The 17,424-nt window shown below is 34.9% G+C and overlaps 1 protein-coding gene across 2 annotated transcripts; it reads right to left on the bottom strand.

Moving 5' to 3' along the window:
- Positions 1-651: 651 nt before the first annotated feature.
- Positions 652-11,013, bottom strand: LOC129253255 (uncharacterized). Of its 2 annotated transcripts, none has more exons than XM_054891554.1 (4): positions 10,770-11,013; positions 8,910-9,180; positions 8,608-8,789; positions 652-1,456 (listed from the first exon to the last, which is right to left on the bottom strand). In XM_054891554.1, exons 1-4 carry the CDS (start codon positions 10,974-10,976, stop codon positions 1,313-1,315), a joined length of 804 nt encoding a protein of 267 aa, XP_054747529.1. In that variant the 5' UTR covers positions 10,977-11,013; the 3' UTR covers positions 652-1,312. The 2 variants fall into 2 exon arrangements, with proteins under 2 accessions (XP_054747529.1, XP_054747530.1); XM_054891555.1 differs by having other exon boundaries at positions 8,937-9,180.
- Between the last annotated feature and the right edge of the window lie 6,411 nt (positions 11,014-17,424).

The raw sequence follows: 17,424 nt of genomic DNA, 5'->3' as shown, positions 1-17,424 counted from the left end.
ACAACTAGCTGAATATGGGCAGCTGGTGAAATTTCAATTGTGAGTGAAATTTTTTCCATGCAAATTTACTAATGTTGGGATTTGTGCGCACGTGTGTAAGTTTTTAAATGGGAAATCAAAAATAAAGAAATATAAAATATAAAATAAATAAATAAAGAAAGAAAAAGAAATATAAATTAAAAAAACAAGTAACTACCAAGGGATTTCACCCTTTTGTTGAATGTAAAAAAGTTGCAGTATAATAGCAGAAAATGTGCCGCAGGCATGGAGGTGAGCAAGAAAAATGTGAAAACACTGATTTTGATTAATAAAGCTAAATGGCTTTTACTAAATAGGCTAACAAATTTGCATGACAAGCGCTGGTGCTGGGGTGGTACGGAATGAATGAATGGGCGCATTTTATGCGCTTGACTACTTTTGCTACTTCTATGCGTTTGTGGGAAATTTACTAACCCTTTGCGATTTATTTCATGTAAAACGCCCCAATGTAGCATATTTTATTTGAAAATACCGTAATTATACGACCCTTCATTTCTACGCCAGCCGCCCCCGCCAACCACGACAGGGGTCCCATAAAAAATGTTGCATTTTAAGTGGGAGTGATAACTGCAGTTTTTTGTTTGGTATTTTGTCGATTCCAAATCTTTTTAAATTTTGCATTTGCTTTTCTTGGCTTTGTTTTACAATTTTCTTCGCTTTTAGCAACATAAAAAAGATGTTCTCCTTTCATATATTTTCCGATAAATAATGGTATAAATAAATAAATAAATTACTAACAATTAACAAAATTATGCTTAAGTGGTAGAAGTTGTAGTTGTTTGTGGCTAGCTGTTGTTTGTTTTTGTTTTTTCTTCGTATTTGTTTTTGCATGCCTTTAGTTGTAATTAGGCGTTTTGCGATTTTCCCCCCAGCGAGAACACTCATACGCCCCGGTGTCGTCCACAGCTAGTGGCAGTGATAGCAATCGAAATTACAGCTATTTTTCAGATAACAATTAACATGAAAAACTTGAAAATTCGGCCTCAAAAATTACTGCTGCATTCTGTATAGTTTCCAGTTCGCTCCTTTTCAAGTGTCCTTTTTGACACAAACTTTTGCATGCGCTGACTTTTTCTGCTGATTACGTCGCTGAGGGTTGATGCTCGCTTTATCTTTTCATCTTCGCTGCTTTGCTCTTAGGGATTTTTAACATACGTATATTTGTTTAGCTATTTTTGGTTTAGACATTTTTCTCTGCTTTCAGCTTCTTCCGTTACATGTGTACATATGTATATGTACGCGTTTTTACTTAAAAGTAGCTACCAGCTACTTTCTAGGCATAAGCGTTGTAGGCCAAATCTTGTGCGTTCACGTTTTGTTCGTATGCAGGTTCGACAACGGCAGCAGACACACCCACAGATCGGCCATCCCAAGGGCCATGGGCGGTGATGTGCGCAGAATGGTGTTCAGCGGCGATCTAATAGTGTGCGAAAAGAAAGAGAGAGGGGGGAATAGGACAGGTATAAAAAATTGGTATTTTTGTCATTAAAAATCGCATAAAAAAAGCAAACGTAAGTAAATATTTTACAGTCATACTTTTATTATTTCTTACTTATTTTTTATGAGCTTAAATGTCTCAGGGAAGCACACAAATACACACTTATATACAGACATATATGAATGGTGGGGAAGAACACTAGTTTTGCTTTAACATCTTTCATGTGTAGACTTGAGTTTACTACGCTCAAGTGCGCAAACGGATACCAGGCAGGAGAAAGTGTGTGGGGTAGCAACAAGCGGAACTACTTTGCTTGCACTTGTGTACTAAATATTTTCTATTCATGTCTATGCTATGATAACAGATGTGCTTTTGCTTACTGCATAAACTAATTTTTAACTTTCATGTCGTTTTTGTTGCATGATGCATAAATTTTGTATGGATAATTCAATTAAGTTTTGTGTCAACAATTTTGTTTTTTCCTTGGAGTTTATTTTAAGCGGATTTATGTTTGAAGCCAACACCAGCATGATGTGGGGGTGCATGGAGAAAAATAAGAGTGGGGCGAAAAAACGTGGTGGACAAAAATGGCAAATACTGCTGGGAACCTACTCTTTTCTGCCTTTTCACAATGGCCAATTTCGGTTTAAGCGCTTCCGCTGGTACATCAGGCATGAAGATGACTAATGCTACCGAGTTGTTCTAGTGAAGTAAATGAAAAAAATTTAAAAAGCGAGTTTTTAAGATTAAATTAACTAAATTGTTTTGAGTTTTTGTGTTTTTTTTTTCGACTCACGAATTGCTTGTGCTAAGCTGATATATACATATTTACAAGAATTATCTAATGTATTAATTTCATTAGATATAACACCAGCGACTACTGGCTGTTCGCAGACCTAAAAAATGCTCGCCGGTAAGAAATTTCGCTGGAATGAAGAGATTATCGCTGATACTGAGGCCTATTTTGCGGCAAAAGATAAACTTTCTACAAAAGAGGTATTGAAATGGTAGAGCGGCGCTGGAATGGTTATGTTGTTCTTGATGGAAATTAATAAAGCGTAATTTTGAACAAATAAAACGTGTTTTTGGAAGGTCCGGGACTTTTCAGCCCATGTGCTTTATATAATATATGTGTGTAAGGCCGCTGTAGCCAAATAGGTTGATGCTCAAAACCTCGGGCATGAAACACCAAATGCTAGAAAGCGTGAGGCAAAGGTAAACTTCCTGAGTGTATTTTTGCCATGAAAAAACTTTTCATAAAAACGCCAACTACCACCGTTCGGAGGCGGCTTAGATTAGAATAGATGTATTTGAGGGTTGCTCTTCGACCTAATGTGTCCTCGACTCATTACAGTGCCCCATCCAGACTCAGTTCCCTTATTAAACTGAAAATAGAGCTGGGTTGGGCTTAGCATATCTGCCTTTCTTCTGGCTGCAAATGGCCGAGATGTCTCAGTCTTCTCCGCGCTGTAGCTTTGCTTTTAAGGAGAAGGTGCATTGCGGTCTTCTGGGATTGATCGGAGGAACTATAAGAAACAGTGAATCATATCCCGATCACAAGCAGATAAAGGCGGCTTGTAGAAAAATATAAAGACGCATATCACAGGCACAATAGGAGGAGGAGCTCTGTTTAACACCCAACAAAGGTTGGAAGCGCGAAATAAATAAATTATATATAAATATGTAAGTATACAAGGCCTCCACCGGTTTAAAAAGCTACTATCCTTAATTTAAAAACAAAAATCAAAAGAAAACCGTTTAACGGTGAACCCTTCGTTGGGTCTAGCTAGAATTTTTCGGCTTTGGACGTGAATTCTATTACAGCTAACGAGTTGAGCTTTCAGGTAGCTTCATAAAGTTAATTTTATATCGATATATAGATATAAACTTTTATAACGGATCCTCGAACAGGATGAAACAAGGGCAGATCTTAAAAAAGGTATCCAACGGAGGCTTAATCAACTAAGAGTTGAAAATCCTTTCTTTTCATCACAATAGAGTGAATAGCAGCACTTTTTTGAATAGCAGCCCGCCTAATCCATTTAACCTATTTTGGTAAATAAATCATTAAGTTCAATGTTCCCAAAATTGTAAGAAGTGCATGAAAGTGAGTTTTTGTTTAATTTTTTTACCTTTTGAGGTAATTTTTTGACCTCCTGCTTAAAATGTTTTGAGCTCATTGATTTTACAAATTAGTTGTAGAGCTTAAAAAAATAAAATAAACTATGCAAAATCCGAGTAAACTCTTAGGTTAGGTTAGGTTACGTAAAGTGTACTACGACGCACCTAGGCCAAGTAGAGGCTCCTTGTCTTACTACCGGAAAGTCGGATGAGATAGCTTCTTCCCCTTGGACCTTCTTCAATAATTCTCTGTACTTAAAAAATCTAGTTAGTCTAGCTAATTTTATATATGCAACATCCACGATGCTGTCCAGAAAAGCGATACTGAGAAAATTCAACCTTCTTCTACACAGAGCCATGCAGCCGCATAGAAGGTGCTCAACTGTCTCTCCTCTTCTACAAGCGGACAGCCTCTGCAAAAGTCAAAATATAGTGCCCCAAATGGCAAAATATGGCATACCTTCCTATAAGACAGTGCCCAGATGGGATTCTTACTAATATTTTTTAAGACTCTTAAGTTTCTTTAGTCTTCTAAACAAACTCTTAGTCAAAGTTAAAAAAGATCGTCTAACCAACTAAAATTTTTGAAACATTTATATTATCGAAACTTAGGCTCAAGGAAGTTCGACTCAATTTGATTAAGCTTTTATTAAATATTACTCTACATAAATTCTTGGCAACACTAGGGACTAGTTCTGGTCTGTGAGTGCCCAGAGCTGCTTATTAAAGTTAATTACATTACATAATTAAGTAGACAAGTTGCATTATTTTATGGAAATTTCACGTATTTATAACAAAAATTCCCGATAGATCTGTTAAAATTATCGTTCGTCTTATGGAAAAATTAAAAAAAAAAAATAAGTGAATATTTTCGTCCATCAGTTAGGTTAGAATAGCCATTCCTTCCATGCAGGACCGTTATGGTACCATTGTGTAACACGGTAGTATTTCTTTAACTCGGAACGATTTAGACCCGCCAATGAAGAGTAGGAGAGGTTTTATCCTAATACCGAATAGTTAGGCAAGAGAGTCAAGAATAGTATTTTCCTAGCAACCTCGCTCTACTCCTAGCTAAGGCTAGGCAATTTCAGAGGAAGTGTTCTACTGTTTCTTCCTCTTCCTCTTCCTCTTCCTCTTCCTCTTCCTCTTCCTCTTCCTCTTCCTCTTCCTCTTCCTCTTCCTCTTCCTCTTCCTCTTCCTCTTCCTCTTCCTCTTCCTCTTCCTCTTCCTCTTCCTCTTCCTCTTCCTCTTCCTCTCCCTCTTCCTCTTCCTCTTCCTCTTCCTCTTCCTCTTCCTCTTCCTCTTCCTCGTCTCTTCATCTTCTCTTCATGAGAAAATGAGCCTAGCCAACAGGCAGTGACCGGTGGTACAAGCACGGCTTCCGAGATGTTCATTAATAGATCTCTCGACCTAAACTTGCGTTCTTTTTTACTGATCTCTCAAATAAATTTTCCAATTCAATGTTAATCGGCTTGGTTTTACAAAAATATGAAGAATCTCAAGGCTGCTTTTATGCTGAAAAAGCCACTTATTTAAGCATTTCAAAAGATCAGGCGGTCTCTATATAGGAATTTTTTAAAACTAACTACAATTGCTTCAACAGTTTACAATCTGTACTACGCCCGTAAGCGGGAAGGAAAGCAAATATGAAAATAATGCGTTGCGAACAGGGTCGGCCTAGTTGGTCAACTTGCGAATTTGAGGTTCTTTTTCATTCTGGCAAACGTTCTTTGAATGAAGAAGAAATGGAATTGAAAAAAAGCCAGTGGAAGCCAATAAAAAATATATCTCCTAATATATTTACTAAGAGACACTGGACTATAGAACATAAATAATTCAGCGGATAAAGATCCAGCGACTTCGTTGGTTGAGTCATGTCGTGCGAATGAACACAACCGCTTCGGCTCTGAAAGTATTCGATTCAGTTGGTAGATGGTAGAAGAGGAAGAGGTAGGCCTGCTCTGTGTTAAAAGGATCAGGTGAAGAAGGACTTGTTTTCATTTGGTGTTTCCAATTGGCGCCGGTTATCTCAAGAGAGAAACGACTGGCGCGCTTTGTTAAACTTGGCCAAAATCGTTTAAGCGGTTATCGTGCAAACAAGAAGAAGAAGAAGACACTGGACTATATGTCCTATGTTCTATAGAACATATAATCTCTGCGTCCTTAGCTTCATACAACGGTTTCTACATACAAGAGTTTGGATATGAATATACACAGTTTATTTTACACTCTGTTCGAAATCCCAGATAAGAGTTTCTTGAGACCTTAAAAAGACTAGTGAAGTTTGAATTCCAAAGTCTGCATTCCATTTGAGTAGTTGTCGGTAGGTATTTTTATTGTAAAAGGTGGCGCAAAATTAATCATCCAATTTCGATTTGGACAACTTTTCAGCTGAATAAAACAAAAACTTTTTTGAGTGATGGAAATTTTAATTTTGCTTTTTACGCGCTCCACTTCTTGTCTGATTGCAGCTTTCTAGCTGACAAGTGTCAAATAGGATTGACGTAAGATGTCATTTATAAAGTATATAAATCTTCCGATAGGGTGATTAATTTTGCGCCATCCTGTACATATGAATATAAGGGGACTCGGAAGCCTTCGTGATTATGTTAAACCTGGTACTCGGTTTAGCTTTATTGATTTACAATTCATTTGTTTATGGATTCATTCATGTTTTAGAAATAATCACAAAAATTTAAAGGCCTACTATTACAGCGATTTATGTCAAGCAAGTGGAGGCCGCTATCTTTGGCGCATGTTCTGCGAATCTTCCGGCCGCGCACAGTAGCCAATGCCGATTTGTTGTGGAAAACCTCACAGGTGAATGCAGCAACCGAAATACGATAAAGGAAATGGCAGTGGATTGGTCAGACGCCGAGAAAGAGCGCCGCCAACGTTGCTAAACAGGCTGAAAACCTTTTCAGCAGGCCGATCGAGGTATTCATAAACAGACCCTGCGCTGAAGTGTTTTACAGCAAGTCGGCCGAGGAATTGAAAAACCGACTACCACCAGGCGATGCTCTACAGATGCAGAACTGAAATCTCTCGGCCTAACATGGACTGAGTTGAGATCTCCAGCACAATACCGTACACTTTGGCGAGGAGTAGTAGAAGTGGGAGTATCAAAAATAATCGAAGTTGATCGGCCAAGAGCTAAAGATCGACCATATAACAGTTTTAAACCACTTGCGCCAAAATTTTACGCAAAAATAATTGATATCTTTTTCTCCAAACTAATATATAACTGGAGGCCCGTTATCTACATAGTATTATCCAGCTTTGCCAAAACACTTTCACCTGCTGCTTTTGCTCTGTGTGCCTCTAAAGTTAACATAGCTGTTAAGTGAGCTCAAAACTAGGGGTATTCAGTATCAGTAGCAGAAGGTTTGGCAAGAGAGCACAACAGGGCTGTTTAATTGCAAAACGTGGACATAATTTTTTAATAGTCTGTTATTATTGTTTTTAACATTCAATAGCAGCTGATTTGTAGATCAAATAATCTGCAGAAAAGTAAACTTTATTGCGAAAGCATGCATGTCCCATAAAAACCTTGGAATACCAGCACGGATTTTGATTTTTGTCATTTCCTTGTTTGTAATCTAATTTGTAATCTAACTTTTTTAAACATTTATGCTTAAGGAATTTTTTGTATGTTTAAAATATTGGCCTAATAGCTCGAAAATGTGGCTATGCTGAGTGTAAGTGTGTAAGTGTAATAACAAAACTGCCACTGAAATCTGCTCTAAGATTTTGTAGGGCAAAAGTGGAAGCAAGTAACAAACTTTTTTCTCTAAAGAATTTTTTTCTTTTCCCCTTTCAATGCGTGCTAGTTTTCTATTTTTCGTAACATCCGTAACGGAATCTGAATACTCCTATAGCTTCCTGTAAGCTTTTGTACTTAATTTTGCAAACTTTTCTTTGCCCCTCTGCGGGCATTTGCAAATATCCCAGTTCATTTCTACTTGAAAAGGTGGCTTAAGGAAAAGTATGCAGCATTCAGAGGTGGAATAATACTTTAAAGCACCTCTGTAGTGAAAAGGGAAACACTATGCTAAAACTGATAATAAAATCTTGCTGACCAATGGATAAGAAAAAAGCAAGAAAAAAGGAAGAAAAAGGAAGAAAGAGGAAGAAAGCGGAAGAAAAAATAAGGATTTATCTGAGACCTTTTCTCAGAAAATTTATGCTAATTTTGGTTTGTAAATGCTTTCGAAGCATTATTTTTGTGTTATTATTTAAAGAAAGGATTGCAAGTTTTTAGTGAATTTATATGCAGAGGCTCAGAAGGAGTAGGAAAGTTATGAATTGATTTTTTTATTCATAAACTTTTGCATAAATTTAAGTAGAAAAAATAAAGTAAGGGCTTTCTTTAGGGCAGCAAATTTGTCTTTATTGTGACTTTTCTTTGCTGCTGGTAATTTTATACCAGTAATGTAAAAGCAATTTTATTCTAAATTTACCGCACGCTTGGCTTAGCCAGTGGCCGCAGCGATATGGGAAGACAGAAAGTAACCGAGTTTTTTTATTTTCCTCTTCGAAGTCTAACTACTACCGTGGGGGTTGTTGCGAAAATATCAACTGGCAAGTTTAAAATTGTGTTTAAATTGTAAAAAAAATATCTAAAAATTAAAACCAGTGTGTCGGGTTCTGAGTTTGAGGGTGCACGGACAAGGGTTAATATATACAAACACATTTTGGAATGGTGTTCGGTTGAATGGTTTTTACTTTTTGGGTATATAGAAAAGGGGGCTCGGGGTAGTTTGGCGAAAAACTTACCCAAAAGAAATATTACCAATAAACCTTCAATTCACTAATGGTTTGCTTTGCTCACGTTTTTTGCTACAACATTTTTTGATGGAAATTTAATTTCTTTATAAAGTGGTTAAGTAAATATTTTTTTTAAGTTTTTTTTTGCTTTGACAGTACATCCTGCCTATGTAATTAACAGCCCACGACAGCCTAGAAGCGTTGCAAAGAAAAATAAAAAAAGAATATACGATTAGGCTTACCTTCTTGCACAATTGGAAAATGGCCAAACCAACCGACACAATGAACGAGAAGAAGCCCAACGCCAAAGCATTGAATGCCTTAATCTTCAGTATACCAATGGCCATGGGGATGACAGTCATCGCTTTCAGCAGGATCAACACCATCAATGGCATAATCATTTTGCGCAAACGATGTTTCTTGCCTAAATCGAATATCGTGCGAGCGCGACAGAGAGAAGAGAAAATTAATTATTTAGATTTTTTCACTTGTGTTGTTCCGATGTTAGTGTAGACAAAAAACGCATGCAAATACAAACACACACCCTTCTTGAAGAAGTTGCCCTTCTTACCCTTGCCCTCAACCACACCATCACCGGCCAATTTCACATTAAGGCTCAACTCATCGTTGGCCAAATTGCGTGAAGAGACGGTGACCTTGGCATCACCCAGAGGCAAGTCCATGGTAACATCGTGTCCCTGCAAATAATCGGCAACATCATCGAATAAATCGCGTTCATCGTCATTGGAGCGGGCGCTATTAGCATCAGCGGCTGCGGGCTGATAGCCATTTGAACGAACCTCCACATCGCCGAACTGTGGTGAAGGAAAAGAGTTGGAAAAAAGAAAAAAATACGAAATTAATTATGATGCGTAAAAAGGTAAAGGAGAAATGGATCAGAAAATGTTTTAAAATACGTAAAATTTTAAGTTGAAATGAGGACTAGTACTGGTACCATTGAACCTAGTTCTTAAACCAATTTTAAAAAAGCATAAAAAATAAATAATATGAGTAATAGAGTGAGAAAGAAAAAGATCAGAAAATGTTTTGAAACAAGTTAAAGCTGAAATGAGGACTAGTATGGGACCATTGGGACCATAGCTCGAATTAATTTTAGAAATACTTCTGCTATAAAATGATCAGAAAATGTTTTAAAATACATAAAAGTTAAAGTTGAAAACTAGTAGTGGCCCCATTGCAATTAGTTTTTGAACCAATTTTAGAAATACTTCCAGAAAATGTTTTAATTACATTTACAAAAGTCAAAGTTGAAATGAGGACTAGTACTGGGACCATTGAGACAAACCCTTAAGCCAATTTTAAAAACGAATCGAGAAAAATTATTATGTGTAAAACGATGACAAAGAAAAAAACAAAAAAATGTTTTAATTACATAAAAGTTAAAGTAGAAATGTGGACTACTACTGGGTCCATTGAGACTAGTTCTTAAACCAATTAAAAAATAATAATTATGAGTAAAAGGTGCAAAAGAAAAGGATCGGAAATTGTTCTAAAATACATACAAATTAAAGCTGAAATAGGGACTAGTACTGGGACCATTGAAACTAGTTCTTGATAAAATTTTAAAAATATTTCTGATAGAAAAGAATCAGAAAATGTTTTAAAATATAAACAAATTAAAGCTGAAAAGAGGACTAGTATTGGGGCCATTGCGACTAGTTCTTATACGAATTTTAAATATGATAAAAAAATTTAAAAAAAAGAAAAAGATCAGAAAATGTTTTAAAAATACATAAAAGTTAAAGTTGAAATGAGGACCAGTACCGGCACCATTGAGCCCAGTGCTTGCATCAATTGCGTAAATACTTCTACTTATGCGTTCGCAAATAATATAAATTTTGTGTAATTTCTAAAGCAATTGACAAGTATTTTTTAAATATTTATCGGCTTTGCCTCTCCAAAAAATAAAAATAAATTATCACAACTACAACGTAATACCCTCAAAATACTATTCTAGTGCCCTACCACAAAGTTATCTTGCGGTTTAGAAGCTACCGTCTACGCTTCTATCTTCAAGGACAATTAACAAGACATATTTCTCTATTAAGGTCTGATTCTTACTGCTGTATAGTAAAATTTACCTTACGATGTTTCTTGTTTATTATATTCTCTAGAATATTTGTAAGACCTCAAAATTTTAACTGCCTGTTTAAGTTCTTCCACAATCACCAATCTACTTTTTGTTATAGTTGATTCATTTATTTCACTTTAACTTGATTACTCATTTTACGAACATTTTTGTCAACAATAATTTTTAAACTACTTCCACCTTCTAATCTACCACTTCTTAAACCCATTACCTTTTCACTCTCTCTGCGTACAATTTTTAATATTACATAAATTTCCATCACACTTAATTTGATTTCTTGAATTTTTCACTCACTTTGTAGTTATCATTATTGATCACTGTGTCGAGAAAACGCATGGCGCGCACTTTAATGCAAGCCATCGAATCTTCACCACTCTCACATTTGGCATTCTCCTCGGCAATCATGCCCTGCATGTTCGTCGGCCTTACTGCTCTCGCTGCATTCGCCATTGTTGCGAAGCTTAAAAGTGCCACGAGGACCAAATACCGTATCGAAGCCATTTTTACTCTTGTTTTTTGGTTCGATGTGAAAAATGTGTGAAACTAAATTACTTTGGTCGATTCGCTCAAGTCGTTTGCGACCTCCAGCTACTACTCGCCTCGTTGAAGGAAGAATTGCGAATAATAATTGTTTTTCTATTGTCCACGATTTTTATACTGCATACTTTAGCTGCATGGCTATAAAAAAAAATAAACGAAAAAATTGATTAAAAAAAAAAGAAGCAATTGAAGCGTCGCTGAAGAAATGGCGGAAGAAGACATAAAAGCCAATACCAGTTGACAGACGCTGCCGCGCAGAAATCATGCGCGAGCGCACCTGTTGCCTGGCTTCGGACGGCCACAATTTTCGACGCTCAGTGTATAACAAAACCAATAACATAACAAAAACAAAAATTCAATTGCACGTTGCAGTAACGTTGGTGTGTGTTAATTAGTGTGCGTGAGTTTCGCAGTAGATAATCGCACGTGCGTAGACGCGTTGGCGTATGAGCAACCTGCACATAGTTGACACTCTTCTCAAAGCAAAAGTGTGGTTTTGTTGTTGTTGCTATCGATTTCATTAATGTTTTTATACAGGCATTAGGTATGCACTGCACGTGCACTAATGATGCGTTCAAAAATTGGCATCATGCATACATACATTTGTACGTACGTAGATGGCGTCAAAAGTGATTGAATTAAAATTATCACTAAGATAGTTTTTTTGTAATATAAATAATAAAAAATATCACAATAATTTTACATTTGAAATTATCGAAATAATAAATAAAATAAATAAATAATTGAATACTAAAAATTTCTGATAAATTTTACGAATATTTAGTAAGATTTTAGTGCCCTGCCATTTTTACTAGCTATGGTGGCTTGCTGGACTATTTATTCCACAAGTAATGCACGCTTCGAAATTATTATAAAGCCACCACATAAAGGCACTGTTTTGACTACTTATGTTTTTTTTCTAATCTGAATTTTTTTTTCATAAAAATGTATTTCATTCAATAACAAAAACCTTAATAATAAAGAGACCGTAATAATAAAAATGCCATAATAATTTGTTCGAGATATATAAGAATTCGGTAAGTTTTCCTCAAAAACTGAAACCTTTTAATCAAAATTTTATATATTTTTATAGCTCATTAAGCATTCGCGTAATAGAACAAAAATTTTTTTAAAATAAATTTCCGTTGATTTGTCATAACGTTGTCCCCACAATATTAAGAATGCACGGCATTTCCTTTTTATACCGAGAAAGTGCGAAACATCGTTAGGGGGAAAAATGATCAAAAATCAATAAAAATTTTGAGCGACTTCAAATTTGCACTTTCGTGTACTAAAATTTAATGGACTATAAAATTGTGTACTAAAATTTTCATTTTTACAAATTCTGATGAAAAATTTGGGAATTTGTATGAAAACCAGTCGAATTATATAAATCTTGAGCCGAAGGTCTTAGTTACTCGAACTCCTATGCCGTAGTTAGGCGATTTATCGCTTAATTCCTGTATTATAAATAAATAAATAAATAAATATAAATCTTGTAAAAAGTTTGAAACTTGGATAATTGAAGTCTTTGTTATATAATTTTAATAGAAAAATAATTAGAATTAATCCCTTACTGCATGAATTAAAAAAACATTGAAATAAATTATTTCGCGGTGAAAATAGCTTTATTTATTGTAATTATCAATATGGCATTTTAAAAGAAAAGCAGGGAAAAAGTTTTATATTCTTATTTTTTTTTCGCAGGGGTAAGAAGTAAGTAAGTAAGTATAAAAACTAGTGATAGAGTATAGAAAACTGTTGAAAGGTAGAAAAATTATTATCCGTCGAAAAAGATGAGTATATCGACTGCATGAAACTATATTCTTTTGTCAAAAAGTACTTACGAAGGGAGGTTATTTCAAAATGCCATAAAATCATATGCAATTTTTTTTGCGTTTTATTATTAGTAAATAAATATTTAATGGATTAAAATAGTTTGAAATACTTTATAATACTTAATTTGAAAATAAAATTGAACCAAAACTGCATTGCAATATATGAGCCCGGGAGAGGTACTAAATTCTGCTTTTCAAAATTCTTTTGGATGAAAATTCTGTAAAAATCAAAAAAAAATTCTGTCCAGCCTAAATTCTTTTGGTTCAATATTCTGTATTTAAAATTCTGTATGATCAAAATGATGGAGAACTGAAATTCTGTATATTAAAATTCTGGAATCAAAATTATTTTTGATCAAAATGCTGTAAAAATATAACCAAATAAGCAGATAACCTGATAAGCACGCTTACCTGAATAGCACATTTATTTTATGAATAATGGAATTCTGATTTTATAGAAACCATAGTATATATACATACATACGTCAATTAAAGAAAATTTCAAAAATTCATTCAAAACAAAAGTTATTACATCATAATGGCGAAACAATTATTATGTTATTAAATTTTTAGCAATTCGCTTTAGAAAAGAAACATGCCTTAATATAAGCCTTTTTTTGTTATTCTTTCAATTCTGTTGTTTGATTTTACAGCCTTCTTCGTTTGACTAATTTTGTGACCATTTTGAATTTTAGTTAGTTGTGCTTTCGCACAAACCAGCTCGCCTTTTAGATCATTAATTAGTTTGTACAACCCTGAGTTTCGTTTCCCAACAATAACTTTTAGCCGACGATGCCAAGCCTCAATACTGTTTTGCGTTCTGGGGAAAGCGATATTGGACTCATCGTGCACTGACCAAAATTTTAGTGGGTATTTTGGCTGGGAGTTGTCTCGAGCTATGTAATTTCTTTCAAACCACGAGCAAAACTATTTTGTATCTTCGTCTTCAAGAGTACTATAAAATTGATTATAGTACTCAGAGACTTCGTCGTGAGGCAAAAAAGGCAGAGCTTTTAACATTCTAATATGTAAGGAAAAATATGAATCATTTCCATATTTCTGAACCAATCTGCAAACAAAAAAAATTAAATATTTAGTACTTTATGGTAGTTGGGATGAAATTGTTCAGTATTTCAATATATTACACAATATACCTTCCTTTCTGTATTTTACGCCAAATTATTTGACTAAAATGAAAGAACATCCTTGCAATCTCGTATCGGGAAAATATTTTTTGGTAGCCGATATAATACCTATCTCAAAGTCACTAAGGATTCGTTTTGGATTTAATTGTATGCCATATCCTCGAGCAAATTGAATGAGCTCAATGAAAAACGTCTCATAGCTGGTAAGTGATTTTCTGCTCATAATGCAGAATACGGTTGCTCAAATTTCATTCACATTGTTTCTGAAGCTATAAATACATACAAACATATGTACATTTGCTTTATGTAAATCTGTTTTGATAATATAGGAAACCATATAGGTCAAGACAAGTCATGTATTGGCAGTATTTTGTTTTGCAAAACGCTATATTGAAAAATCGGAAGAGCATATGGAAAAATAAAAAAAGTGCGCACTTTTTTTTATTTATCCATATGCTCTTCCGATTTTTCAATACAGAATTTTGCAATGCAGAATTTTGACAATACATAATTTTGATTTACAAAATTTAAAATTACAGTGTTCCGCAATACAGAATTTTAACATTACAGAATTTTGCATTACAGATTTTTGAATACAGAATATTGAATACAGAATTTTAAATACAGAATTTTGAACCAAAATCATATTGTACCCAACCCTATGAGCCCATATGCAGTATAGGGGTAAGAAAAACGTCAAGACCTGTTCATATGTCGTGCTTTTATAGCAATTTCGGGGATGCATACATACATATTTTTAATCATTTTGATGTTGTTCTAGCAATAATGCAGGGGCCTGTTATCTCAGAGCACTAGCACCTTTTTCTTGAAAGAAATGGGCCAGCCGGTTCGCGATTGCCACCTCAGGAAAAAACTTTTGTGATATCTTGAGACTATCATTATTTTTTCCATAAATTAATTTTTTTAACACTTCTAGAATATGCTGATAAAGCCGTTGGGAAGTTACTTAAGGGCCATCTGTTCTTGTGCTTTATGGAGCTTGAATTTTGAGTTTGAACTCTTAAGCGTGTTTTTCTTTTTGTTCTAACTGTTGACCGCAATATTTGAATGGTTTGACCGATTGTTTTGAAATATTTAATTTTCGACTGAATTAAAATTATGTGAGTAAAAATTTCGGCCGCCGCCATAGCCGAATGGGCTCGTGCGCGACTATGATTCGGGATTTCGAGAACTTAAGTTCGAAACTCCGTGATACCCCAAAAAGAAAAATTTTTCTCTAATAGCGGTTGCTCCTCGGCAAGCAATGTCAGGCCTCCGAGTGCATTTCTGCCATGAAAAAGCCCCTCAAAAATAATATCTGCCTGTAAGAGTCGACTTAAAACTGTAGGTCCCTTCATTTGTGAAACAACTTCAAGACGCATGACACAAATAGGATGAGGAGCTCGGCCAAACACCCGAAAAGGGTGTAAGTAAAAATTTCAAGTTTTTTTTTTTGAAAAAAAAAAGTGAATATTGTAGCCATTTGTTTGATATGGGTACTTTGAAGTGGTGCAATACACCAAAGGATGAAGTTTAAAGTGAAAATATTTTGACTTACTCTTGAAATTTATGTCTGTTAATGAAAATATGTCTACATATAAAGTGTGATCAGATTGGAGGTACTTTTTGCAATAGGGCTTTGTTGACAGATCACCCGTGATTACTATCAAACTAAATACATACATTTCATCGTGGAAAGACTTACGCCTCAACAACGTTCACAAATCGTACAAATGTATTATGAAAATCGACGCCCTGCATTCATCGAGGGCTCAGGCCAACTTATGGTGTACATAACCGTTCAGCGATCAGACCCATTTTTGGCTTAATGGCTACGTCAATAAACGAAATTGCCATATTTGGGCTGAAGAGCAGCCTGAAACTGTTCAAGAACAGTTATTACACCCATGACACCTATTCAAAACAACCATTTGGTGCGGCCTAAGGGCTGGAGGAATCATCGGTCAATATTTCGTCAAAGACAAGGCTGGCGCCAAAATAACAGTGAATGGCGAACGCTATCGCGCCATGATAAACGACTTTTTGATGCAAGAAATTGAAGTCAGTGATCTCCAAAACATTTGGTTTCAACAAGATGGCGCTACTCGCCATAGCCTGCAAAACAATGTATTTACTGCGTCGTCGTTTCGTTGAGCAATTTATCTCTTATCTCGGACCACCAAGATTGTGTGACATCACGCCTTTGGACTTCTACTTGTGGGGATATGTAAAGTCTAAATGTTTTGTGGATAAACCATTTTCGATTGAGGCATTGGAATCTAATATTACTAAAGTTATTCACGAGATGCCAAACGAAGCCCTCCACCCAGTCATTCAAAATCGGTGCTTACGAACGGTCGAATCACGGCGCAGTTGCGACATTTGAAAGCGATTATCTTTAATAAATAAATATCATGAATGGTTCTATACAAAAATAATAAAGATGGCCCTATCAATTTGAATTTTCGTCGTTTTATTTCAATTTGAAATCCGATACCTATAAATTCATCACCTTTGAAAATTAATATGTACCAAAACTATTAACTGTACTTTTATTTTTTTATGTGGTTAAATAATTGTCTATTTACAATAATTAAAATTTGAGCAACGGCTCAGAAGTCGTGAATTCAACACACTCGAATTATAATCTATACTCTAAATATTTTCTTGTTGCAAATTGAGATTCATATACCTTTTCTTACCTGTCCCATTTTAGGGGACAGATACCTGTAAAATTTTGAAAAAAATATTTTTTTTCATAAAATGTTAATATAATCCATTTTTTTCATAAAACGTTAATATAATCCATTTTTTTTCCTAAAATCTTAATATTATATAATCTATTTGGTCACTGACGCCGATGCTACAATGCCCGCCGATTGAGAAGTCCCGCTGCGACCTTCCTGGAAGAATTGAGTGTTCATCCGCCATTGTAATGATTAAAAAAAAAAAATTTATATTCGTTTAATGTATAAATAAACTCTATGCCAATTTTGAAAAAAATATATTGTTTCTTCATTTTAAATAATTTAATGAAAATCAGGGAAAATATGGCCATTTACAGATATTTGCCCCCTTAAAGTTGCTTAACGCCGACTACGAGCAAACTTTTTCTTAGTTCAAATCAAGTTAATATCTATTTTTAGATGCCTTACTTTTGCACTTTTCAAATACCAAAATACCCAGGTGCTGCTGGATATCTTCACTACGAAGATTTTTTTATAAGAAAATTTGTTTTCCTTTTAATATATTCATCCTGAGGCTTTTATGATTATTTAAGAAAAAAATTAATTTAGAATAAAAATCTTTACTTCTGGCAACACCGTATCAAAGTCGCTCAAGTTAGAACGTATTTGAGTACTAGAACACTTTATAAAAATAGTAAAGTATACAAGTGCAGCATAATAAACTAGCGTGTGAATCAGC

The sequence above is a fragment of the Anastrepha obliqua genome, chromosome 1, assembly GCF_027943255.1.
Source record: "Anastrepha obliqua isolate idAnaObli1 chromosome 1, idAnaObli1_1.0, whole genome shotgun sequence".
NCBI lineage: Eukaryota > Metazoa > Arthropoda > Insecta > Diptera > Tephritidae > Anastrepha > Anastrepha obliqua.
This window is presented reverse-complemented; position numbering and strand designations above follow the sequence as displayed.